The sequence below is a fragment of the Oxyura jamaicensis genome, chromosome 12 (genome assembly GCF_011077185.1).
Source record: "Oxyura jamaicensis isolate SHBP4307 breed ruddy duck chromosome 12, BPBGC_Ojam_1.0, whole genome shotgun sequence".
Lineage (NCBI taxonomy): Eukaryota > Metazoa > Chordata > Aves > Anseriformes > Anatidae > Oxyura > Oxyura jamaicensis.
The window spans coordinates 7,384,632-7,412,266 of NC_048904.1; the positions used below are offsets into that span (position 1 = coordinate 7,384,632).

Genomic DNA, 27,635 nt, shown 5'->3' on the forward strand with positions numbered 1-27,635 from the left:
TAAACACACCCACACAGCTGCAGCAGTGTCAAACGCCCTTTAGTGGTAGACGGAGAGGTGCTGCTGGCCCCAAACCACCCGGCCCTTCACCGAATGTGCACCATCTCCTCCAGAAAGGGGGTTTTCATGCAGCCCGTGCACAGCTGGTCCATCCAGAGCGGAGCCTCGTGCTGCAGAGGGGTGCGCCGGGGGTAGAAGGTGAAGTTCACGTCGTAGTTCAGCAGGCAGCTGATGGACGCCATGTAGATATCGGAGAAGCGCACCAGGCGGCGGGAGAAGTACGTGGGGTTGTGGAAGGTGCGGAAGATGCTTCCAAACTGGGGGTTAAACAGGTTCTTTGTAAGTGACCTGAGAGAAAGAAGAGACAGCTGTAGGCAGAAGGCACTTATTAGGCTTGCTCCCTGCCCAGTAGGGCCTGCTGAACCATTCCCTCCGTGCACAGGCTGACACCACCTCCCCTTTCCCACCCTGCATCCGCCCTGTCCAACCTCTCAGGCTGCAGGATGGCACCACTGCACAGGGCACCAGGGAGGTGGTGCAGGCCACCAGCTGCAGCACCACTTTCCCCAGAATGGGTTACCAAACAGACCCAGTGCAGACCTGGGAGCCTCCGAGAGCTCATGAGCAAGCAGGGCAGTCACTCACCTGATTTCCTGTCGCTCCTTCATCCACTCCAGCAGTACCTGCTTCGACTCCGCGTCCTGATACATCTGCAAAGACAACAGCAGCAAGCACCAGGTTACGTCAGTCCTGTGAGCCACACCTCAGGTCCCCCCAGTGTCTACCATAACTCCTAACCCCACAGGGCCTCTGCACTACCTTCCTTTGTGCAGAACAAGATGCTTTTTGAAAACATAGGCAAAATAATATACCCTCTGATTCCCACACTAAGCCCAAGTTTCAGACACAGAAAGCATGCTGCCCGTCCCGCTCAGACAGGAGCTCTTTACCTGCATTCTCTCCAGCAGCCCCGTCAGAGCCTGCTGCCAGGTCAGGGAGTGCATGTACTGCTCCGTGTTTATGATCCGAATCTCCGTCTCCAGTTCAGGGACTATGGCTCCAGTCCTCCAGCCGTGACGCAGCATGAGGTCCTAGAGGTCAGGGTGAAAAAACAACCACAAGTTCAAAAAGAAGACTGAAAGCTAAATACAACCCTAATTCCTAGAAGAGTGGTCTGTTCCCATCGCAGATCCTCAGGGGACAGGCATTCTAGCAGTCTGGTTTGGGTCCTGCCAGTAACACCCATCTCCCAGGCACCAGGATCAGCTGCATGAAGCATCCAGACATGAGGGAAACACATGAACTGCTCTCAAGTTCACAGACCAGCAGTTGCTCTTTCTTTAACCACAAGTACCTCAGGAGCCCTTTCTCCACCGTTTGCTTCTGTGTGACAGCAGAGTGAGGATGCTGATGTCCTGTAAGGGTCCCAAAAGCCACAGCCTGCAGAACACCAAGCACTGTATGCCCGAGACACGAGCACTCAGCGTAGGGCACTGCCTTACAGACCAACACAACCACAACAGCCGCGCAGGCTTGCTGCCACCTCACTGCACCCCTCCTCAGCCTTCTCCTACCCCTCACCAGCCACAGCACTACCTCCTCCTTCCGCAGCACCACAGCACTGTCTCGCTCACGCTCTCCTCTTACCACGGGAGCTAATTTGGTTGTACTGCTTCTCCCCCTACTTCGGCAGGGCTCCAACAAGCTTGCTCCAGCCTTGCTATTCTCTGCAGGTAGTCTTTTCCCCCCCACATCAGCTCCCTCCCTTTAGACAATCTGGGATGACCCAGGCTTGCCAGGCCAGCAACAAGGTTTTCCTCCAAAACGCACAGTCGTGACAGAGGCGCAGAAGTCTGGCAACACACGCCTCCTGGATGACCAACTGTCCTCAGTCCTCAGCCCAGACGCAGACAGATCCCTTCTGATGCACCACAGTGCTCATCACTTCAAGCCCTGCTCGGGATCACCCAGAAGCAGCACTGAGAGCAAAGAGAGCGCTTTTTACTCACCGCAAGGTCGCTGTACAAATGGTCGCCAAAGTAGAGCACCTTAGATCCACGCCAACCTGTCAGCCTCAGAAAGTCAAAGAGATTACCCTGCAAGGAAGAGGAGGACAGAAATGTGGGTACGGGCCGAACACCTTCATCCTCACTGCCTGGTACCGGGCAGCCACCTCGGCAGCACTGTCTGTGCAACTGGATGTGCCACTGTACCACGGCACGCTGATGCGAGCACTCTCTTGAGATGTCAACCTGCTCACTCCCTTACCTTCCAAACCCACAGGTTTCTATCCTTCTCCATCTTATCTCACTTCTGTCCCCATGTAACAACCTCCCTGCGTATCCCTCAGCCCTCCTCAGGCTACAGAAAAAAGCCAGAAGTTCCTTATAGCCCTGGCAAGGGGAAGTTGTGTGCACTAGGGCACAAGTCAAGGGGACTGCACGGACCAGGAGGCAACAGAAGGAGGCAGCTTAGAGACCAAAAGTGAAGGACACCTACATGAGAAAGGCCTGACTGCTGGACAGAAGGAAGCCTGAGTATTCTGGGGGTAGCAGTTGCTGGGCTCAGATAATGAGGATTTCACCTCACAGGATGCACAGAATCACACAATGTGAGGGATTGGAAGGGACCTTGAAAGATCACCTAGTCCAATCACCCTGCCGGAGCAGGAACACCTAGATCAGGTCACATAGGAATGCGTCCAGGCAGGTTTTGAACATCTCCAGAGGAGACCCCACAGCCCCCGGGCAGCCTGTTCCAGTGCTCTGTCACCCACACTGGAAAAAAGTTTCTTCTCATATTTCAGCGGAACCTCCTATGTTCCAGCTTGCACCCACTGCCCCTTGTCCTGTCACTGGGTGTCACAGAGAAGAGCCTGGCCCCATCCTCCTGACACTCACACATATCTATAAACGTTAATAAGGTCACCCCTCAGTCTCCTCTTCTCCAAGCTAAAGAGACCCAGCTCCCTCAGCCCTTCCTCGTGATGCTCCACTCCCTTAATCACCCTCATGGCTCTGCACTGGACTCGCTGAAGCAGTTCCCTGTCCTTGAGCTGAGGGGCCCAGAACTGGACACAATATTCTAGATGTGGTCTCACCAGGGCAGAGTAGAGAGGGAGGAGAACCTCTCTCGACCTACTACCCACAGCCCTTCCGATACACCCCAGGATGCCACCGGCCTTCTTGGCCACAAGGGCACAGTGCTGCCTCATGGTCATCCCGCTGTCCACCAGGACCCCCAGGTCCCTCTCCCCTTCGCTACTTTCCAGCAGGGCAGTCCCCAACTTACACTGGTGGCTGGGGCTGTTCTTGCCCAGATGCAGGACTCTTTATATTTCGTTATATTTCATTAAGTTTCTCCCCACCCAATTCTCCAGCCCGTGGAGGTCCCTCTGGATGGCAGCACAGCCTTCCCGCCTGCCAGCCCCTCCTCCCAGTCGTGTGTCACCAGCAAACTTGCTGACAGCACACTCCATTCCCTCATCCAAGTCACTGATGAATATATTGAACACTGGTCCCAGTATGGACCCATGAGGGACTCCACTAGATACAGGACTCTAACTTGACTCCATCCCATTTAACCACAACCCTCTGGCTTCTTCCCTTCAGCCAGTTTACAGTTTCCAGAAAGGAGGGCGACCACAGGCTGGATTAGAGGACCGTATCACTTGAACTTCCCTCTCTCTATCATAAAATACAAGCCCCCGAGATCCTGCCCATGCAGGACACCCACAGCACAACTGCCACACAGCTGCACATCAGGGGACAGGAAGAGGTCAGCTTAGGAGTCTGCAGCAACATCCTAGCACAGCAAGGTCCACGGTCTCTAACGCTTGCCAGAAAGCATATCGTGATGGAAGCCATAAATGCTGGAGACAGGATGGACAATGACCAGGATGCACTCTGTCACATCCTGAGAAACACATTTGGGCAACAACCTTGATGCCATTGGATGAATGAGGTGGTGGGGGAGGACCACAGAGGACCCCAAAATCCCATCTCCCTCCCTCCCTCCCTTTTTCCATTCCCCAACGCAGCACTCAGCTGGTTGAGCAACCCCGGCCACAAGATGTAGGTGGTCAAGAGCAGAATTTAATTCAGCATAGATGAGGTGCACCTTCTATTCTGAGGGAGTTGCTAACCCAGTGAGAATGTTTGCACATGGGAGAGAGACTTTCTATGAGCTCTGCTTGCATGTTCCCAGCTCCTGGCTCTTGGCAGAGGATGGGACCACAGCGGAGCGCTTTGACAGACCCGCTGGACAGGCCAGAGGCTTCTGAGCAGCACTGCCCAAGGACATGACCTACTTTTCTACCGCAGGTCAGGTCCCAGCTACTTGACTGCAACCTCACTAATAGATTCTTCCCGTGGGATCCCACAGCTCACATAACCAGGAACAAACCGTCCTAAAGCCAGAGGCCGCTTTTTCTCGGGGGACAGACCAGCTGCTAGAACACCCCAAGGCAGCAAGTTCACCAGAGCCCATTCCTTTGGACACGCTTGTCTTTCAGGAAGTGGAGAAAGAGGGGAGCATGACTTTGTACCCTTTTTGATCACCCTTTTTAATTCATTCCCTACCCCAGAAGACACCTCAATGCAAAACCTCTCCTCACTTATAAAGACATTCCTAAAAGTGCTAGGCAGTCTTTTACAGCTTTGTTAGCTCCTGCCACCTTTTCCAATCTTACGCAAAACGATTTGAAGTGAGATGTGGAAGACTTCTGCATACGCATCAGATTGCAGACAGTTCTGGACTAGCACACTCTTGGGACCCCCTCCAGGACAAAGGTTTCAGGACTGGGACATAAGAAAAGCCACGGGAAAAAATGCAGCTATTGGCTACCCTGGGCGATGTCAGAACAGAGCTCCTAGGGTGACGTTCACAGGGCAGGGGGCGTCCACTGGGTCTGAACCCTGCTACGCATGCAGAGGATGTTCTCCTGCTTCCCCTTTTCACACAGACTGGGCAGCAGTGAGGAGAAACTCAGCCTGGCAGAGAGAACTCAGCACAGGTCATCCTGGGCAGAAAAGCAAGCACCCAACACCCTAGGATAACTGCCCAGCTCTGCCCTTTTCCCCTGCCCTGGGAAACCCTCCATCTCCGACACAAAGAGCAGCTGGGCTGGGTGGAATACATCACTCCAGTTATACACCTTTCTGAAGCACCACCCACACAGAGCTACACAGGAAACCGTTTCAGAGCTGCAGACAAAAAGTTTTCCTACCAGCTCTCTCACACCTTATTTCAGCTCTGCCTCCTGCAACTGAAAAGCTGTGACTGCTGGGAGCGCAGCCTTTCCCACACCTGGCACGATCCATCTCCCACCATGCTCAGAGGTCAGTTTATCATACACTGACAGGCACAACGCACCTCGGCAGGGCTTTCTGAGATACCAAAAGACACCTTATCTTAATGTGCACATCCCGGCAGGAGCTGAAAAGACTTTTCAGAAGCTTGCAAATCCCAAGGCTATTGCTCCACATGCCATGAGACATGCTGAAAGCATTTGGGGAACAATACCATACAGGCCAAGCAAACCCCCCCTGTACACGGCCAGAAGGCTTCTCTCACGGCCACCAGCCAGCACAGCACAAAGCCTAGAGCATGTCTCCTTGCAAGTGCTCTTTAACTTTTCAAGGATCTGTTTTTCCCTTTTCAAACATCTGCAAGTGATCTACAGAAGTGGCCGTCATTTTCCCCCCACCATGACTAAGCAGATTTTCCTGTTTTCTCACTATTTTCAGGCTTTTCCAGAGACTTCCCAAACTGCAGGCGTATTATGAGTCCCCAGACTCTTGCTTCATATCCCTTACACGCCCAGGTCACTTTACCTCTTTGTAGATCTTTCCTTTCTCCAGCTGGTTTATTTTGTCCCACTGCAGCGAGCCATTATCATCCAGTTTTCGAAAAGGTCTGGAAAAAAAAGAGGGGAGATATCAACTTCTTTTGATTTTTAATGGTTGTTACCCAGTGACTACAACATTCAAATTGGAAAACTTGTTTATCTATATAACAACTCATAATAAAAACACTATATGAGAAGTGACCTTCGGGGCCTTCTGCACTCTTCTCAGGAAGAAAGTGTGAGAGGGAAATATCTTTTCAGACTGCTTCCATTGACTGCAATCGTTTTATGCCAATGGTTAATACCCAATACTAAAACAAGACTTCCTCTGAAGCTCTAAGGCCAAGGCTTTGTCCTGAAATGCTTTGTGTCCTGTTCCAGCCAGGCCACCCCCAGCACAGCAGAGATTGGAATGTCCTCATGGGATAAAGCAGTCTGCAGAGTGGATGGGAAACAGTCTCCATGCTGATCTTGGCAGCTGTCCTGAGGTGCCCACTGTTGCTCCTGAGGGCTTGCCTGATTACCTTCCACTTGGACAGAAGAAACAAATCAAGGCTTAAGTTACTAGATCACCATGAACTTCTATGCTTGAACAGAGTGTTAGTTCCTCTTGGAACAGGAGGCCCAAACTGCGAGCTTCGGGACCAAAAACTTCATATCAAGCTGCTCCTGCTGAGAGCATAGCGCAGCCTCATCCAGAAGCACTGTACAATCCTGAGCTACTGTAGGGCAGAAGGAATCCAGCCTCCCACCACAAACTCTACAGCCCGGGCTAGAGGCCTCCCAGAGCACAAGTGATCTCCAGGGCACACCTGCATTTCCCCTCGGAGAAAGCACTCCACAGTTGACTACAGCTCACCACCAGGAAGCTTCCCCTCACCTTGGGTGAATGTCCCTGTCCTTCCCCTGGCTTATGATGTGAGTGGACCTTAGGCACCATGCAGCCACATGCTTTAAGTCCTAGAGGACCAGATCATCGTCACGCCAGGCCACGTCTCTATGACATTTCACCCACATCCCCAAAACACTTACTGGTCAGCACGAGTTTTAAAAGCATATCATAGATTTACTCCTGCTTATGGTAGTGGCCTGGGAGGTGGGCGAAGAAAATACAGGAGAAAACAGCAGTCCTCTCCCTGAAGGGCCAAATACAGTAGTTCCTGGCCAGTTGTAAATTGAGGCAACAAAGCAGATACAAGTTCCCCAAACTAATAAACAAAAGAGTAAAGTGAGGATAGCAACCTGCCTATCAGCCAGCCCCTTGGCAGCTCTTAACTGACCACAAAACCCAGCTGCCACGTACAAAGACTTCCAGAGCTGCTGATTACAAAGCAGCATATATCCACTAACTAAAACCACAGATATTTGCTTTCAGGAACTGGAGAAGGAAAGATTTTGGCACACTCTCAAGGCCTAGTGCCAAGAAACAGCCAGCTGTCATACATACCATTCCACTTCTTTTCTTTCTAAAGATTTAAGTGCACTCACACCCCTAAAAATCTAGTTAAGCCCAGGCCACAAAAAAAAGACGTTGAAGCTTAGGATAGCTAGTTTTAAAACCACGGCATTACCCATGTAATCTACTTATTCCCAGACAAGTCATTTTTTGTTGACTAAGATGAAAGCCTCAGAGAGTATCTGAAATGACAATGGAAGGCTGGATATGTAGTGGATCCAAATTATACTTGGGGAACTATAAAGCACTCCGGGAAGGTAAGAGGAGCCATTCACTCCAGGTACTGGGGCCAAAAACCTCAGGCCCACATGCAGCACTGCAGTATTGCCTTAGGACACATACTTCCGCCGATCAGTGAAGAAATTGGGTTTGTCGGCTTGCACAATGACCATGTCAAATAAGTCCCGCCAGTTCTTGCCAACCATGTGTTTCATTCCTTTGTCCCTAGGGGAAAAAAGGAACAGCAATGTTAATGCAACCCTTTTCAGCCAACATTGCATCTTCACAACAGTCTGTCCTAAAACTGTTCTCATTTCAGCAACAAAGAAAAAAAGCACAGAGATTACTGAGCGCCACTAGGGTGCCACTGATTGCATGGAGGATTGATGTAGCACTTTGACCATTTCCAGGTGTCTCACCCTTTCTCTCTACCAGAGGAAGTCCAGAGAAGTCTGTGATGCGGCACAGCTGCCAGAGTTTGAAAGTGGCAGTTCTGTAATATTGTGGCCAGTCACAGACTTGTAGCTTCTCCAAGACGTGAAAGTTGGTGGTATAGAAAGTGGGGTGCAATGTTCACCACAACTGGTTCCTCCAGAGTGCTCTCACCACTATTGCCACAAAACTCACTACTGTACAACTTTCAGATGCTCAGAGGAGAGACCACGCTGCAAAGCTCTTGCTGTGCTGCGGTGATGCATCAGCGGGCAATAATGGTACTCACACAAAGCTAAAGGGACTGTTTGTAATGAGGAAGAGTTTCTTCTTGTGGTTCACCAGTCGGTTTAGGACAGCATAGATTTCGTCACCGTGCAGAATATACTGTTCTATATTGGAATAAAACAGACAAGAATCAAGAAATTTTGGCATAGATCATGACCACATTTCTTAAAATAAATAAATAAAACTAAAACCTAGCCCCTATACCAATATGGCTGCAAAAGGACTGAGCTAGATCCATCTCAGGTAGGGCAGGTAGTGAACCACTACGGTGATAAAGTGGCCTTCCTCATCCTCATCAATCCCACCTAGAGGGATGAAAAAGACTGAGGAACTGAAAAGGCTGGCAATGAAGAAGGTTGATCCCAAACTGTCACACTGAGCAGGCACAGCCATTCTAGGCCATGTTCCTACCAGGATCTTTCTTTCCTCTGAATGGAAGCCTTGCTAGTCCTCCTAGACGGTGCCTTTGCACATTCACACCATGACAAGGACTGACACCCCTCACTTAAAGGCAGAAGGAAAACAGAAACACAAGCAATGAGGTAGCTCTTTTTTTCCATTAAAACAGATCCTCCATCAGACCCTAAATATAACCTGGTCCTCAATGCCACTCTACCCATAAGCAAGTATTTTATTCATTTCTATGTCTACCTCACTTCTGTGACTTAGGGTAGGACCTGTGCAGCAATCCTATGCAGAATGCCCCATAGTATAAGACACACAAATAGATCTGGCACCAGAGCTCTGACCATACTCACCCATATCTTTTTCAATCCATTTGTACATCACTCCTTTCACATGCACATCTCTAATAGCATCCTAAAGGAAAGGATAGGGAAAAAGTTTCAGTTTTACAAATAGCATTTCTGCTTCCCAACATGCAAGTCTATCGCCACCACCGAGGAGCAATACAGTAATGACACATCCCCTCTTCTTGTTGAATGAACAAATGCTACATTGACACGAAGCGGAGGACTTGTACAGCAAGGCTCACTGACATGCTGAAAAGAGCACAGTGATTAGTCAAGCTGACACAGGATAAAGAGAAAAACCTCAAAACCTATCTGGCTGGTCTTGGGAATCTGGAGAGATCCCAGTCAACTGGAAGCTGGCAAGTGTTGTCCCAGTTGTCAGGAAAGGAAACAAAGACAACCTTGGTAATTACAGGCCCGTCAGCCTCACTTTGGTGCCTGGTAAAGTTATGGAGAAGATTCTGGGAGTTATTGGAAACCACTTGAAAGCCAATGCAGTCATTGGTCACAGCCAACAGGCTCACAAGGGGAAAGCCCTATTTAATGAAATTAATTTTCTTTTATGACAAGGCTACCCACCTAATTGACCAAGGGAAGGCAGTCAGTGTAATCTTTTTGTATTTCAGCAAAGCTTTCAGTACTCTCTCTCACAGTATCTTTCTGGACAAAACATTCACTTTTCAGCTAGTCAAGTACATAATAAGGTGGATGAACAATCGGCTGATGGGTCAGGCTCACAGGGTTGTAGTAAATGGGGTTACATCAGGCTGACAGCCAGTCACTGGTGGGGTTCCCCAGGGCTCTATTTTGGGGTCAGTTTTCGTCAATGCTTTCATAAGTGATCTGGATAAAGGACTTGAATGCATACTAATTAAATTTGCATGTGATACTAAATTTGGAGGAGCTGCTGACTCCTTAAGGGTGGAGAGGCCTTGCAGAGAGATCTTGACAGATCAGAGGGCTGGGCAATCACTAACTGCATGAAATTTAACAAGACCTAGTGCTGGATTCTGCACCTGGGACGTGGCACCCCTGGCTACACAGAGAGGGGGCCAAGAGGCTGAAGAGCGGGGAAAGGGGACCTGGAGTTCTGCTTGTCAGTATGGCCGGGAAGCCAGGTGGCCAGCCCTGCCCTGGGTGTCTGAGGCACGCAGGGCCGGCAGAGGGAGGGATTGTCTTGCTATGCTCCGCTGGTGCGGCTTCACCTGTTTGGGCGCCACAATATGGGAAGGACATCAAACTGTTAGAAAATGTCCAACGGAGGGCTACAAAAATGGTGAAGGGTCTAGAGGACAACATGCATGAGGAGCGGCTGAGGGCCCTGGGGTTGTTCAGTCCAGAGTAGAGCAGGCTGAGGGGAGGCCTCATGGCAGCCTGCAGCTCCCTCACGAGGGGAGCAGAGGGGCAGGTGCTGAGCTCTGCTCTCTGGGGACAGCGACAGGACCCGAGGGGATGGCATGGAGCTGGGACAGAGGCGGGTCAGGCTGGGGGTTAGGGAAAGGTTCTGCATCCAGAGGAGGTCGGGCCCTGGGACAGGCTGCCCAGGGCAGTGGGCACGGCACCGAGCTGCTGGAGTTCAAGGAGTGTTTAGACAGCGCTCACAGCCATCAGGTCTGGTTTTTGGTGGTCCTGTGTGGAGCCAGCAGCTGGAATTCACAATCCTTGTGGGTCTCTTTCAACTCAGGATATTCTATGATTCTATGAAAACACTGCTTCCTTTCTGCTCCTGAAAAGCAGCACATATTTATGCACTGTTACCAAGGCAATCAAGACTGCATAACTCCAGAACTGTTTACTGCCCCCAAACCTCTGTGGCTCAGACCTTAGCTAGCTTTACTTCCTTCCTTATGCCTGTGGAAGCTCCGCCAAATGTGATCCAAAGGGTGGGAGCATGGCTGAAGTTAACAACAGCAGAAGCAAGCACTTCCTATGGGCTTCCATGAGCCAGGGGAGGCTACCGGTCTGAGCCCCAGGTAGCCACTGGGCACAGAAGCATTTGTGATGAGTGCTGGAGGGTATTTTTTTTTTTGCCAAAATGGAGCTGCCCACTTTTCAAGATGATTTTCAAGTGAAAACAGATGTTGTTAAGGGTATCCAAATATCCTCTATTTTCCAGGCCAGAGGCCAGGATGCAACATATTTTTGGACACACCCAAGTGAGATTTTTCACAACTCTGAATCCAATGAGATACGCCAGATACACAAGACCATTTCCAGAGCAGCAACACATTTTGCAGTGTTTGCACAAGTTTTCAAGGTACCATCTTAATCCATGACAATTTAGACAGGCTGCCTTTCCCAGGATGCTTAAATCACTGCTACACTTAAGTGCACTCCTTTAGGAGGTACCCCTTCAGACTGCATTCACCACCGCCATTGCTACAGTACTCTCACACACACCGCCCACCACACAGCCACCTGGTCTCAATGCCGCGCTGGTGAAACATGCATGTCACCCCAAAATAACTTCCTTCAAAGCAGGGAAAGAATCTGAGTTTACAGTTTAGGTGAGGGACAATGAAGGAGGAAGAGGCGCCTCTGTATGGTAGAGGTTTAGGAGTCTCTTTCCACAGTTTGGATTTGAATGGTAAAAAAGGCAGAGGTCACATCTCATTCAGCAAGAGACTGCCCTATTGAGCTATGAGACAGAAAAAAAGAGCAAGAGCACTAAAAAGAAAACAACTTCCTCTTGACCAGCACTGGCACTAACAGCAAGCAACGCCTGGGATTTGAGTCAAAACTACATTTACAGAGCAGAAAGATTCCAGTGTGCTCTTCCCCCCCAAGAATAATAACAAGAAAAAGGAGAGGGGAAAACTGAGTTTTTTGCAGGTAAAATCTTGATAGCCTTAGGAGGTGTCAAACAGGGCACAAACATTCCTTCAGAGGAAAGCAGCTTAAGCTTTCTCACTTTAAAGATGAAGCGGCCAAACTGGTGCAGCAGGACTACAGGTTTACAAGGCAGCTTCAGGCTTTACCACTGCCTCAGGGACTGCCCTTTTGACTCAGTACAGTGTCTCTAGCACTCAATTTGCTCCCAAACACACAGCACTGCAATTAGGATTACCACCAACAAGTACGGAAGAGCATCAGGTTCAGACATGTCTTACTTAACCTACTGTGAGCCTGCATTGCAATAACAACCGGGGTTACGCAAAGACTGACACCTGCCTGTGTAGGCAAAAGATCTGTGCTCACGTCCACAAAGCTTTTCTTTGCACTTGCACTGCAAAAAGATAAGTTTTGCAGAAATGGTTTTTTTATCCTCATTGTCCAGAAAAAAACAAACTGCTCTGATATGAGCACAGGCCAGTTCCCAACTTTTCAGTAAAGATTTCAGGCATTGGCACAGATTTTCTGTTGCACCTCATTTCTCTGCCTACCTCAGTCACTCCTTCAGGAACAACCACATCCCTCAGCAAGGATGCAAAGACAATTGCCAAGATTAGCACTCAGGAGCTTGAGGGCTTGAGCACACTCCTTGCCCTATACTGACTTTATATTAGGCTACGGCAACTACCTGCCTGCTCTCAAGACTTCAGCTAGGAACAAGTCCATTTTGACCTCAAAAGAAGACTCAGAAGACCTCTGGAATCAGCTGTGTCCCCTCTTCTCATTTTCCCCACCCCAAAAGGAAAAACAAAAAAAAACAACTACAACCCTACAAACATGTCCAGGTCCTGCGGGAAACTAGCTGGCGTGCCCTTATCAAGCACAAACAGCAGGTCAGAACGCAAGCTGTAATCCTTGACTGCAGTGAAGCTAACAGGGTGGATCCTTATTACAAAAGCAGCAGCATGGATGCAGCACTTCTCTCATAAGAAGCCTGGACAGTGTATGTATGGGCTGCTGCTGGAGGATGAGCATAACGTTCCCATGAGGTACAATCCCCAAATCCCACTCCATGGAAAAAAGCATGTAATAAGGCCTTGGCTACCAGGGCCTACACCTCATCTCTCAACAAACGTCACCTAGGACGGCAGTCTCAAGCTCTTACATAATGCTGGAGGCAAGAACTAAGAAGTCAGACAGTACTCTACTCCCTCAGTGGTGACAATCCAGTATAGAGACCCCTCAAGTGCAGGACGTGAAGCTGTTGGGCACCACTCGCACCTTGGAAAAATGGGCTTTTGAAAGCCACAGTCATGCACAGAGGAACACTCCAAAAGGATCAGACTACTCTGTGGATGCACAGGAATTTGGGGTGGATTTTCAGAACTGGCAAGGGCAGGTTTTTCGTGACAAATCCTTAAAAAAGCAAACTGGTATGTGGTCAGAACAAGCCTCTTTGAAACATGAGATATTAACAGAAGAACAGAGAATACCACTCTGCAGAACCAGAAAACATTTACGCAAGCCTTGTGGCATATTTCCCATGGAAGAACCTTCAACCTAACTGGCCTAGGCACTTCTGCAAAAGATACGTACAACAACACTAAATCTGTAGCACAATCACATACCTAACATGTTCTGAAAACACAGCTTTGAATATTCACTGGCAATGCTCTGATTTAAAGGGGCAATAACACAGTCATATTAGACTACTCACCAGTAACCCTTAGGTTTGGATACTGCAAAGCTCACAAGCAAAATTGCTCACAAATCTGACGTGATATGAGGCAGCTGACATTTTACTTACAGATATGTCCTTGTAAAGATGAACCTGGTCAAACTCAATGCCGTGAGTTATGAAATAATCAATGACTGAAGAAAGCAGCGTCATTTCGGGAAGAGAAAAAATGTCCATAAATTGCTTAAGTGAAGGACCCTGGAAAGCAAAAAATGAAGGAAATGAATTGAACAACAACAACAAAAAAAACTTAAGGAAAAAAAAAGAAAAAGCAAACGCAGAAAGCAAACCCTCCTCATGCAGTATCATTTGGAAGATGTTCTGGGCTAAGAAAAACACTAAGGTGGAAATAGACAATTACATCCAGACCAAGTAATAACTCACCTTGCATTAGGCAAGGCTGCATCTCTCCCATATATTTGCTATTTTCTTAGCCTAACGATAAACTTAGCAGCAGATTAACAGCAAAGTTTTGCTCCAGAGAGGCCACCCAATACAATATAGCTTGTTTATTCAGTATGTACCACCTGTGCAGAGGAATCTGGCGAGTCTCACCAGTAAACTGAAATCAAGTTTTTCATTTTTCATCACTGAAATGCCAGATCAGCCAAGGGAACAGTTATTAAGATGTTGTATGTGAAAAGCAGTTTGGAAAGTAGACCTCTAAGTGAACCCAGTCACCAGGGGTGCCTGGCAATCCTGCCACATCATGCCCACACATGTGAGCTTTGAGCAATCCATGACCAACAGTTGCAAGTCTCTAGGATAATACTGGTCCACATCAGCAGGCATTTATTATAGCTGTGTGAAGACAGACATCAAAGCAGCATCCAAGAGATCACAGAGGGTACACACGGTGGAGCACACAGACAACACACGCTGCCTAATGCAAGGGTAGAACAAAAAACTAGCACTAACTAAAGGCAATATTGGGGCAACACAAACTGGGATCAAGAAAGAAGATGCAAAAAGGCAAAGGAATAACAAACAGCATTTTGCCTGGGGTCTGTTACCAAAAAAAGCTGTGATCAAAAGTTATGTCACTATGCTGAGGGTTATACAGTTCCCAGCCAGCCAGCACAAGACAACTTGACCTACAGCAAAGAGAAAACCCTTTGGTTTGGGCCACTTACCAAACAACCTTGTAAAATGCAGATAACAATCAGATTCCTTGGCACAATTAAGCAAAAATCACTGTGTGTCAAGCCAAGTCAGATAAGAAAAGAAACATTATCACTTCACAGAGTAAAAACTCACTAGAAATTTGAAAAATAACTGGCTGACAACTGAAAGCCATGTATTATCGTTAAAGCGTTGGATAGATTGTGAACCTGGACTACCCAATCAGTGGGGAAACGGGAGGGTCCTGGTCAAAAATTAAAGTATATAAACTGCGTTATGGAACTAGTAGGTGCACTCCTGTTTGCAGGATGCCCGCCATTGCAATCGCGAATAAAAATGCTACCTCACTGAGATCCTCACCTGAGCCTACGTTACTGGCCACAGAGCATTCCTCACAGCAGATGTTCCTGTTACCCATACCCAGGTGGCTCCATCAGCATGGCACACCGAGGGGAACAAGGTCAAAGATCCCTACAAAAGCATCACTTCACACCAGTTGCACCTGCTGACACCAGCACTCATCTTAAATCGGATGCTTTCCCACTAATATGTTAGCAGCACAGACTGAGCAGACATTGCTGGATCAGAACATCATTATGTACTGACCTCTGTTCTCCCTGGGATCCACCTATTTGCTTATAGGGTTCATTACATTTTAGGAGAGGAGATTCGGAAAGAATAAACTGCTATCCCTTGGCCATTTCTGTGGCCAAATGTTTCACTGAATTTTGCAATATGCAAAGTCATTTTGAAGAGACTGAGCAAATGCACTTTGCTGAGGAAAGAAGCGAATAGAACTCAGCAGGTCCTCCTTTGCTCTATATAGTGATCTGTCTGTAACGTCGTTCTCTGGAAGACAGAATCTGCATACAAAATGCTGTTCAAATACTTTCCCATTTTGCTTTTACAATGCATTTTTTATCCTGCAGCATTGAATGGGCTCCCTGCAGTGAGACAAAGGTCCCTTCCATCCTTTTACAGGGAAAACCAACAAATGAGATCCTGCAGCAGGGATGCACGGGAATGATCAGTCTGGCAAGCTATGAAGAGAGCTAGGACTGGGTATCTTCCTGATGTCAACCTCCCACAGCTGCGCACGTCCATCAGCTCTCGCACCCTCTGCCTCACTATAACCCAGAGTCCCTTTGGAATTATCACTCGAGGAAGCACAGCGTGACTCTGCCAAGCACTAACTACAGAACAGAAGAAAACACCTAGCTGCTTTGGTACTTACAAGGAAACACATCAAGGCACCTTGGCACCAGCACCTGGTCACAGCTTGAAGGAGATTGCATGTTTGTATTTATTAAAAATAAAGGTTAAATCTTACCGAGTTTGCCAGGGGTGAGGAAAGCTGCAGAGCAGAAGGATAAGCGAGTGCAGATTACAGACAGATATCAAATTCTAAACATAAATGTTCTATTTGAAAACTGGAATCAGCACTGAGCTACAAACAGTGTATATACTTATCCAGAAGGCAACTGCTCAGATTAATTGTTCCCGAGAGAGAAAAATCAAGAAGTGACATTGCTGAAGACTTCACACAGCAGACTCAAAGGGGTATTTACCAGAGGAAGCCTGCCTTCTTCCAGCTTCCCCATAGGCAACTGAACTAACAAAGGTCAAGAAACAAAGCAAGTCTTGGGGGAAAAGGATGTGGATGGCCCCACTTGCCCATAGCACCACACTAGGCACTTGAGGAAAACAAATCTCTCCTAACTTCCTCTTGCTCAGGCAACCAAAAGATTTCCACAGTTCCTACCGATAGAATTTCAGTCTTTTATGGTGACAACTTTTCTGCCTCAAAAAGAAAACAATCAGGGATGAGGTGCACTGAAGAGATACGGCAGGGATCACTTTCACAAAGGAAAAAACCCTACCCAGACCCAAAGACTTAAAGGCATTGCAAGCACCCTGCTGGTACACACACAACCCCCCTCCCCCACAACTCAGTGCAAACACCATCCCTGCAGGCTGCCCTGGTAGCTTGGGAGCTGGATTTGGCAAAGGAACAAGCAGGGAACATCTCCCTATCAGTCTCCAGAGCCATTCAGCTCTAGGCCAATAGCACTGGTGTTCAGAAATGCTCTGCAGATGTCTTTCACATGCTAAACTGCTAAATAACCTCTGGGGCAAATTCCCACTGGTACAAAAACACACACTGCTGCTCAAAAAGCACACACAGCAGCTCACCAGATACCACGCTTCTCAGAGTGCAAGGGAGGCTGGAGTCCTTTACATGTTCATACAATTCACACTTTTCCTATCTGATAAGGGTTGCTGCTTCACGGCAGTAAAGGGCTTACAATACCTTGCCGTAGAAATCGCTCATCTGGTACAGAGGGATGTGCTGGGTACCTCCGTAGAGCTCGATTACCTCCTCATCCGGCACTGGTTTGAGCCCCCTAGACACAAAACAACAGGAACAGTACGTCAGTAATCACCAGCCTGCAATGAGCTACAAACTGCAGAGAAAGGGAAGACGGGGACAGACAGGGTCATTTCTAAAACTCACACATTTCTTTTGCATGGAAGAGACAGCCAGAGAGCCAGACAGCTCCACAGTTCTAAAGATTCACATAAAACTTTCCCCAAGACATTTTCCAAATACCTTGTTCATTCCTTCAACTTAGTTGAGGGGCTTTATCCACATTCCAGCAGAGTTCAGACAGGTTTTCCCTGTCTGCTGGCAGGACTGCCCCACCAAATAGGCCCCCTGGCCTGACTTTGGCAGCACTGGGTAACTGTAGTTTTGGCAAGGTTGCTTCCATGAGGTTTATCACCATTAAATGCAAAGGTGTAGGGAAAAAAAAAGAAAAGAAAAAAGCTTCCTGAAAAAGAGATTTCCTACCTATTCAGTTTTCCTGAGCAAAACGAGTGCTTCACTAACAGACCATTCAACAGGGGTCGCTGTTTTCCCCCCAGAACCACAGCTAGGGCTAATTGTATGGTCCTTATCGTTCAGCCTTCTGACTTCTGCAGGTTCTGCCTCTTGCACAATTTGTGATAGCTGTTTAGTCAAGCAGTCAGCAACTTTCTCCTTACCTATTCTGTCAAGGTAGAGCCTCTAAGAAGTTAAAAGTTGCCTAAGTTTTGCTCAAAAGCAAAGGACCATTCAGGAAAAAGACACTTCAGGAAGAATAGTTACAAAAGGACACTAGGAAAAAAAAAAAAAAGTTTAAAGGCATTTTTCACTAAAAATCTCTTTCTAAAGCTGCAGTAAAATATGTGGTAGTACCAACCCTCTCTCCGCTCAAATAAAAACCTAGCACTCAAAGAAGCCAATTCTCTCTGATTATGAAATTCCTTTCTTAATATTCTTAGAGTGTTTACTGCGACTGAAACTTAACAGCAAAAGGGCTAAGTTCAAAAAAAAAAAAAGCCATTGGCTTCCATGCTCAGGAAATACAGCACAGATTTATAGGAGCTTTGCTACAGATATCTATGATTTACTACTTCTAACACACCAACCCCACTTCGCACTGGGGCAGGGTCTTCTCCCAGTTGCCTCCAGCCTCACAAGTTTTTGGAGGCACCACGTGGAAGCAGTCCCTTTGCTCTGTGCTCTTTTAGTCAGTTATTCTAAACCACATCCAGCTCTCCTTGGAGAACAGAGGAGATGGGAAAATAGGACAAGCTAGGCCATAAACTAAGCCCAGATTCTCATGCATCATTGCTTTAGTGACATGCCTGCACTGCTTATTTGCACATCACACCACTCTCCTCTTAGCTCTGTGACGAGGCAAGGCATAATACTGCTGGGATATGCTCCTGCTCGGAGAAGACAGGCACGTACGCAGACTGTGTACAGGGGAGTCCTTCCCTAGTTGCACTGTTTACTCATAGACAGTAACCCAGCCACGCTGCAGCTGCAACTCAGACATTACACGCAGTACACGACCAGATGTGTCATTAACCATTACAAAAAGCTCCAGGTCTTCCCCACCTACACTTGGCTTGAAATCCTTGAGAAAAATAACTCCCTGAAATTATATGCCAGGTAAGCACTTGAAGCAAGTAGAAACAGGATAAGCCAGACAAGACCATACTTTGCACAGAAAGAAAAAAAAGCCCATATACCATGAACCATGATTACTCAGATTTAGTAATCTACACCTGCCTATATAGGCGTGTAGAAAATGATTTTGACAACTGACAGACCTATATGCTGTCCCAAGCTGGACATAATGGAAAGCATCGATCTTCATCAGAAGACTCTGTGATAATGGATAGATATTTACTGTTAGAATCCAGTAGGTTTACAGTGAAATTTTATTGAACTTTCAAGCTGTACACAAATGGGATATAGAAAATAAATTTCAACACAAACACCCCACATCTATGTATTTTATGCTATACTTAATCCCCGGTCACTTTTACACAAACTGATCCAAGCTGTGACTTTTTAGAAGCCTCTCTAGCAAAAGACCATCTTTCCATAAACTGCAACACTGCTGCCTGTTACGCTCTGACAGGTATGCAGCTTCTGGACAAGGACACAATTGAAAAAAGAAAGGGAGAGGACAATGTTTCTGTGACTCAGACAGCCTCCTCTTATCTCCTTTCCAAAAGCACACACATTCCAAGGGAGCTCTGCATGCATAAGAGATCAATTTCTCATCCCATTGATGTTAAACAGAACTAAGGGGGCAAGTCTTGACTTAGAGTGCAGCTGTACCCAGCTGTACGTTAATTCTTGCCCTCCCTAACTGACATTTAAGTGAAGATGCTCACAAGCATGCCAGGCTAGTAACAGTAGAGCTTTCTTTGAGGTTTCCATACCCGGCTCCCCTATTCGTGAGACATCTCTTGCCCATCCGTCTTTCTGAAACCATAATACAAGTTCTCAATGCACAGAAAACAGCCTCACACCAATCCGGTATCACTCTGCAAATAAAAGCAGGATGCAGCACCAAACTGTTTGTCCTGTTCCTACCATAGGGTGAGGTAATTGATTCCACAGAGCATTCACAACCTGCAGGCACATTCTTTTATCTCTACACCACATCAGTGCAGCTTGTTACACTGTAGGCAGACCTCCCACTAGTTTGCGAGGAGTGCAAGCAAATATGCTGAAGGATTGACTTGGACAGGCACTACCCAGGTTTTCATGTGTTTTAGAAGCTCTGATCCCAAGAGAGAATTCTCACCCTCTACTCACTCAAAGAGTACTTTGCCTGGCTAGGCTCGTCACCTCTGTGTTCCTCTGATATACTGGCAACAGATTTTAACAGAAAGAAACTTCATTTTCTCACAGATTAACTTCTTACGTTGTAAAGTCAGAGGCACGAGCTATCTGCTGCCATTCTGTCCCCTCAGTTAGGACAAAAGACGTGGGAAAACTCTGTTACAAAGTATTTTCTTCATTCTCTCCTTCCCCCCCCCCTCCCCCCCCACTGGAGAGCAGCACACACGTTGCAGAGTGTACTGCCTGCTCCCCGAACTTGCTCAAAGCTCAACATAAGAAAAGCTACTGCAAAATGGAGCAACTTTCTCTGCTGCTCTCCCACCTGACTGCCTGGCTGGACGCCAGCGTGACATCACTGGGCATCAGGCTTTCATGGAATGGGTCCAAAGCACTGAAAAAGGGTTAAAGCTTGCGCTTTCTGTGCTCCTAAGAAGCATGCATCTCAAGTAGCTTGGATCTTTTTCCAGGCAGTCCTATTATTCGGGGTGGGGGGTGGGGAAGGCTTCCTAAAGGCTCTCCTGACAAGTCATTGCTATTATTAGAGCAAGGCATAATGCCTCTGCTCCTGGCAAGTACTTGCTGGAGATGCAGGATTGAGGTTTGTTGTTTTAATTTCCTAAAAGTCAGAAATGATCATGCAAACATGCTAAATTTTCAATTAATTAGCTTGTGGAAATAACTGACTTAAATTGGCAAGGCTGTTTACCAGAGGTCTTTGCTAGCATGTCCCAGTCTGCTAGAGGCTACGCAAACATAAGGCACCTTCGCCTTGGGATGTTTGTAAGCAAGAAGCACTTACAGAGCAGAAGGCATAAGCACCCGGACTATGTATTTCATTGATAGGCTGGTGATCAACGTTATTGTAAACAGTGAAGGAAAGCATTTCCACTAAAACCAAAACACAACGGAAGACAAAGCCCAGGAGGCTGAACTTTGTACAGCTTACCTTTTGTACATCATAGTGAAGTCCACGTATGGCAAACCCTGGAATGTAGTCATACTTCCCAAGTCCTTCCGGATACTGGGAAAGCAGATAGCAACATCGTAAGAGACATAAGGATTGCTATCAACAAAATTATTTCACCTATTGAGCTGGCTTAGGCCTACCAGTCCTCTCACCTCAGGCATAAACTGACTAAGGAACATATGGATTTCGTTTTGCCCCTTCAACAAAGCAAGGGAGTGGAGAAAGACAAAGGATCAGGAGCCTCCATAATAGTTCCTTTCATTTAAGGGTGACTAACAAAAACTTAACAGATTTGCTCAGGCAGTGAGGAGACTTCTAGTAAGCTTATTCAATGCATGCATTTGGCAAATAGTTGGCACCGCAGAGCCGCTCTAAAAGGAGATGGACATGACTAGAAGAAAACGTGCAGAGCAGACACCCTGTTTGCAAAGGTGGCTATTACTGGACACACTATGCAGTGTAACACACATTAACTTGCACGGGTCAAGTCCTGTACAGCCTCAGTGCTGACCCACACCTCGTTTATCCACCTTGTGTACCACCGAACCAGAAATTCTGTGCGCACGATTTCCATAGTTAGGGAAAACTGAACAGATACTTTAGAATAAGGCTCCTGCTCCATACTTATAAAACCTCAGGAATGTAAAGCATGGTAAATTGTCCGACTGCAAAATCATTCCAGATACAGACAAAACCTTCTGCAATCCAAGACTGCGAAACGTGAAATCTACCTCAGTAAAACGAGTCATTGCCACATGTGCACAACGCTACATTTTACAAGCACGGCTGGGGGTCGCAAAGAGCACTGAGATGTACTGAACAGAAATTCTTAGCACATCATTACCTTGAACTGTTCTATTAGGATGTCTCTGGCAGTGTTGAAAATCATAGAGTGCAGTAAGTTAGAATACTGTGCTAATGTGTAATCGTAGTCAAAGCCATATATCTCAACGTCGCCCAGGCTGATCTCATTGTTAGCGTAGATGGCGGCCGGGTTGAGGAGACTGCAGACTCCTGGCGGAAGCAGATCTAAGAGGAGGGAAAGGGAAAGATTAGAGAAACTGAGCGGAAGACCAAAATTTCAACTTTCCATTCTGGGCCTGGCAGCAGCAGGAAGCACCACACTGCAGCAGCAAAGGAGCACAGTGCTGCAGGCAAAGCCTGCCCCAGTTAGCCCCCACACACAACCCTCCCTGTGAGAAAGGACACTGTGAAACCGCTGGCTGTGTCTGGCGATTGTGCTAACCATTTTAACAGTCAGACTGACCGTCTGTGTCAGGAGGACACAAAACAACATGCTTGGGCTCTGGCCTACCCAATTTTGACCAGCAAATTTCAAGTGTCAAATTTCTAGTTCACAGCAACTGCATTTTCAGCAGGCTCACCGATGGGAAAGGCAGCTGTGATGCATCCACAGGAAACCATGTGCCCCTCACTTCGAGTACGAGCAACACAAACAGGAGAACCCTCCTGCTTGAGGAAAATTGGGAATTCTGAGGTCTGCCTTTTGGCATTTGTTTCCCACAGATGCAGCCAGACTTGATCCCGTGATTCTGTGAATCCTTCAGGTACCGCTGGGGCATTTTTATTTTCATTATAATGGACAGGATAAAACAAAGTTTTGTACAAACACCAACACAAAATGCAAAACTAACAAACAACAAAAACACACAAACAGGGAAGAAAACCACCATTAAGCTATGCTCTTGGAGCGTGTAATGCTGATAGCAGTAAGTTATCTGCTCTCCTCTGATAAGCAGCTGTGGAAACAGCTCAGCTGCACGCTGTTCGTCACTCCAAAACAGGGGTTACTGCTTGCAATTACCACTGCTTGCACACCACTGGCAAAAGGGGGTTTAGTGAGCCAGCAGCTGAACAACCTCGATGTCCTTTTCAGAGCCACTCCGGAGAGCCGAGCACTTCAGCTACACCACAATAGGAGGGGCAGGAACAGACCCTCTCTAGGCTTCCCACTCCACAACAGTTGTCCATTGCAGGACGACAAAAAGCAATAAAAACAGTTCCCTGCAGTAGGTTCCCTACTCACATCCACACGGACGGACAGAGAGGAGGAGGAGACATTTCCTCCCCCACTGGAGACAGGTAATTTTCTCCTTGAATGACAGGAAAAGCACAGACATTTTCCAGATCCTACACAGCATCAGCGGGTGGGTTTTTTTTTTTTTTCCCTTCCTACCTGAACTTTTGGCTTTTAGCAAGAATCCCTGGGTTGGTTCTTTAGTGCTTCCTTGCTATAAAACCAAGTCTCATCTGAATCTAGAACAAAAAAAATATTAGAAAGTGATACCAACCATCCCCATTTTAGACTTTGCCTAAAACGATTACAGAATTTACAAAGGGTGCTTTAGGTAAAAGCCCAACGTACATCTGCAAGCACTAATCCAAAGAGGCGACCAAAGAAACAGGATTTAGACATGGCAACATTAGCTATTTTTCAGGGGAGAGATGCATTACAAAAACACACCCAGCCCTCTCTCCTAGCTCCCTTGCCTACAGCCTTCAAACGTGTTTCACCAGAGGAGGATTACCAGGAGAGAAGGCAGCGTTTGGGGCAGGAGGGCCGACCTCGTGGCTACACAGCGAGGAGAGCCCCGTTTCAGTCACTGCTGGCAGCAAAGTTCCTGGAAGAGGCCGAGGACAGTGGATGCAATCAGAGTGCTTTCCACTGGGACTTTAAACGATAGAGAATGTAAATAAGATTCAGATGATCACAACTTCCATCCTCTCATCATAAATGCTTTCTGCACCATAAACAAACAGACCTCCATTTCCTGCCCTCACCTCCAGATAACTTGTGGGAAGATCTTTTCCTGAATCCACGCTGCCATTTGTAGGCTGTTATTTTCCTTCTTTGCAAGGAAAACAAAATCCTAATCGCACTGCCGTGCGATATGCAGCGCTTTCCCCTCCTAACAAAAGCACACTTTTTAGTGACAAACGCACCCCACTTGCTGCCACCATGCCCCTACAGAGATCGAGCTCTTCCAACATTCGCTGCTTGCTCGAAGATTCACAGCACATTTTGGTAGACCCACTGGATGAAGTCATGCTCCTCCCTGCCCGCCTCCAACGTACAGGGCCCCTGTTGCTTTCCAACAGCCTCCAGGCAGGCTAATTCTCCTCCACTCAGACATTTGGTCACTAACTTAACAGCATGTTCTCACTGACATCATGAAGGCCAAAGAAATGTGCATGTGCTAGCCCAAACGCTTTAGCACACAGCTTCCTGTGTACCAGGTTCCCCACACACGCCTCCTGGAGCACCACGCAGGTATCTGTCTCCTTGCGGCCCTGGGGGCGATGCGAGGGGCAGGGAGCTGCCAGCTCTTCCTCTTCACCCTGCCAGACACCCGGCAGGAGCCACCCTGTGCTCCGTCTTCTCCTCCAGGGCCTGTCCTCATCTCTGGAAATCCCCGCGTTCAAATGACTGCAGGGAAGAACCCACACAGGATTGCTTTCCATGTGACAGCCCTTCCGTGCCTGGCTTAACAAACCACGTTTCCAGGTGTTTGGGTTTTTCTGTTTGTGTATTTATTTTTTTATTATTATTTATTTTTTAAGATTACCAGCTGGGAGGTTACAAATTCTGAGCGCTTCATCAAGCCCTGAGCTGCTGACTCGGACGCGGCAGCTCGGTTCCCACGCGGCACGTAGTCAGCCCGGGATCTTTGCCTCGATTTGTGTGGCAACCGGCGGGTCAAAGCAAACAGACACCCACCAGAGCCCAGCGAGGGGGAAATGCCTTTTTTGTTGTTGTTCCACAACAGCTTTTGCTTTTCCTCTGTAAAGAGGGATCGCTGGGCAGTCACAATAAATTACAGCAAGAAGAAACAAAACGTAGACCGGTTTGGGTTATTAAAAAAGGACAATCCCAGCCACTTCCTCCGCCTGGGTGGGAAGAGGAGCGGCAGGCGGCGTGGCAGCCGTCACTGCCCGCTCAGCACTTCGCCCGGGACGTAGCAGCTCAGGGGGAACTGGCGTGTGCACAGCTGAGCCCGGAGGGGAAAAACCAGCCCTTGCAGCTGACGCAGCCCCCTGGAATCTGCGCACTTGCACAGTTTGCTCCGATGTGCAACTCCAAGGGTTTTAGGGAAGTGTCTGCATATCCCTGCGTACGCACGGCTCGGCACTGTCCAGCTCGCTCCCAGCTACCGGGCACGAGGGAACCAGCAGCAAAGGCAGACCGCGAGGAAGCGTGCTTGGACACGAGCCTTTTTTACAGCAGGGTGTAGGCACAAGGCAAACACACATCTCTGTGGGGCACTGAGCAGCTGCTTCGGTTGCAGTACCTTTGTGGCAGTCTAAGTGCCTCTTCGCAGGCAGTAGCTCTCAGTCCCAACAGGACAGCAGAGAAGGAAACAAACGTGGGTAATTAACTGTGAGCGACAGTCAGAGACTTCAGGACTCCACACGGCCCCTTCTGATCTGAAAAACAACCCGGTCGGAGGTGCCAAACACGTCCTGCATTCTCCTCAGCTCCCAGGGGCACCGCCAGCGCAGCAGGAAGCACTCGCTTTCCCTCAGCCTCAGATCCACGGCATTAGTGAAGAGTAACACATAAAAAAAGCATCTCATGCCATCCTAACCCCGAGGCCTGCAGGACCTTCCCTGTAAGACTGATGAGGAAAAGAGCGACAGCAAAAAGTAGATGGCCGCTGTCCTCCACTCCATGAACAAAAGTTCCCTTTGCTCACGTGGACTTGCTTTCTAGAGACAAACTGCCAGTTTTTCTCCTTTCCATGCACCTCTTTACCCTTCTGAAGTGTTGTTTTGTACCAAGTCACAGCAATTCCTGCAAAGCACTCCAAAAAGCCCAAGGAGACGCCTCAACCAAGGGGACAGGCTTTGCCTAGGCAGCCAGAAGTATTATTTACAGAGCACTAAGTTACAGAAGAACTGCACTAAAAGAGTGCTGAAAATTACTCCGGAGCACTAACTCGAATTCACGCCATTATGCCCAAATACTTTGGGATTTCTCTCCAGTAAAACCTATACAAATCAAATGCAATATTAAAAAAATACTGTTTTATTACAAAATGACATTTTTAAATCTTCACAAAGGCACTAGACAGATGCTCTTTATGCAGTTCTTTACTAGAAAATGTACTTTACGTTAGGGAAAGCTGAACCTGGAAGTTAACTTCCAGTACCGGCTGCTACGTCTCATTCCTGTTCCCAGCGCAGTCCAGTAGGTGCCACGACCTGCAGAACACGCACACTCCCCAAGCGATCCGCGTGGCTCCCCTTATCGCAGAACCAGGCTGCCTCCTGGCTTGGTAGAGATTGAGCCCCTTAAATCTTTGTGCCTGCTCGAGATTAGCAACACAAGCAGAATCAAAACGTGCCGGACCGCAAAAGCCACCTCTCCCCTACGGCAGTCACCAGCGCAGTGACCACGCAGAGCTGCCGTCCTCTCTCTGCACGCTCCTGAAGGCGATGGGCTCACACCGCTGAGCGTGCCTTGCAAAGGCATTTCTCGGTCTGTACAAAGGGAAAACAGCAAGGACTACCTCTGACCTACGCCCTCAGCATTACCAAAACCCAAGCAAATTCTCACCATCTGCACTGCCAACTTCTCGCTGCGTTCAGCGGTTCTCTCATTTAACCACTCAACGCCACGCGGAGGCAAGAAGTTAACAGTTCTTTCAAAAGCTCCTCAGGAAAGCTGATTTATTTTTAGCTACGTTTAAAAGATCTAGGAAAAAACACACATTTCCTCACAGCCAAACCTTCACTTGCTTTCCAGATCCACTGGGTTTCAGGATGGGATGGGATGTTTCCTAGACGGCAGGACTTTGGATGCTGCTTACTAACAGAGACTTATCAGCCTTCCTCGACACTTCGGGTATCATCAAAACACCCCAAGTCCTGGTCAACCCCACCACTGACACACAGCCACCCTTGTCCTGGGGGCACACCAAGTGGGAGCAGCGTTCTCAGACTCTCAGATGCAATGAAGTCTGGCCTCGAGGGTCAGTCTTGCAAAAGGCACGGGGTGGGATGAAAAGAATTGCGTCTCCTGGGCCGACCCATGGGAGGTTTTACCTCAGCAGCACCTTTTTGCCTGGCTTTGGAAGGTGGCATCACTGGGATCTGAACGCCGTACTGATGAATCAAAGGCGTGACAACGTTTTCCAGCCCATAGCCCAGCCACACTCACTTTTACATCAAAGTAAGAAATCAAGAGCAAAAGAGAAGACTGATGATGCCGCATCTGGCACAACTCGGTTGAGTTGCAAAAGCCACAATTAAACCCAACTCGGGCCAGCTTTGTTCATGCCTCTTCTTCACAGGACCTGAGTAACAGCACAGTCCTGAAATTTTGGTTTGGGGAGCTGTTACTTAAACAAAGGGCGCCCTTCGTGTTCAACATGAAGGTTTGCAAAGAGACCGCTCGGTAACACACGGGCACCGCCATCCAGCTCCATTTTGCGTTTAACCCTGGAGATGAATTCTGCGTCCGGAGCGGTAACTGCACCGGAACCGGCTGCACCCCAAGGAGCGTAACGGTGTGCCTTCGTGTTTAACGGCACGAAGTCTTTTGTCTGGAGGTTTCAGAGCCTAAGGCGGCGCTTACCGTACACCAGCTTCTTCATCTCGTGGTACCGGGCCCACAGGTAGCTCCTGGTGTCGGCCCCCTCTGCCGCCGCGGGCTGGCTGCCGGCCGCGGGGCCGGGCTCGGCTCCTCGCCGCGCTCTGCCGCCGGCCGCCGGCTCCCGGGGCTGCCCGCGGCCGCAGTCCCCGGAGCCGTGGCTGCTCCCGCGGCGGCAGG

The 27,635-nt window shown here is 48.2% G+C and overlaps 1 protein-coding gene across 1 annotated transcript; it reads right to left on the reverse strand.

The window, feature by feature from the left end:
• Positions 1 to 21: 21 nt before the first annotated feature.
• On the reverse strand, positions 22 to 27,633 carry NT5DC2 (5'-nucleotidase domain containing 2; the record flags this gene model as incomplete). The annotated part of the gene is made up of 14 exons (XM_035337886.1): positions 22 to 348; positions 646 to 710; positions 951 to 1,091; positions 2,010 to 2,096; positions 5,835 to 5,916; positions 7,647 to 7,748; positions 8,245 to 8,347; positions 9,002 to 9,062; positions 13,635 to 13,763; positions 16,999 to 17,092; positions 18,849 to 18,904; positions 20,822 to 20,896; positions 21,687 to 21,871; positions 27,441 to 27,633. Coding segments are annotated over 14 exons (1,635 nt in total), but the record flags the coding sequence as incomplete, so codon positions are not given.
• Between the last annotated feature and the right edge of the window lie 2 nt (positions 27,634 to 27,635).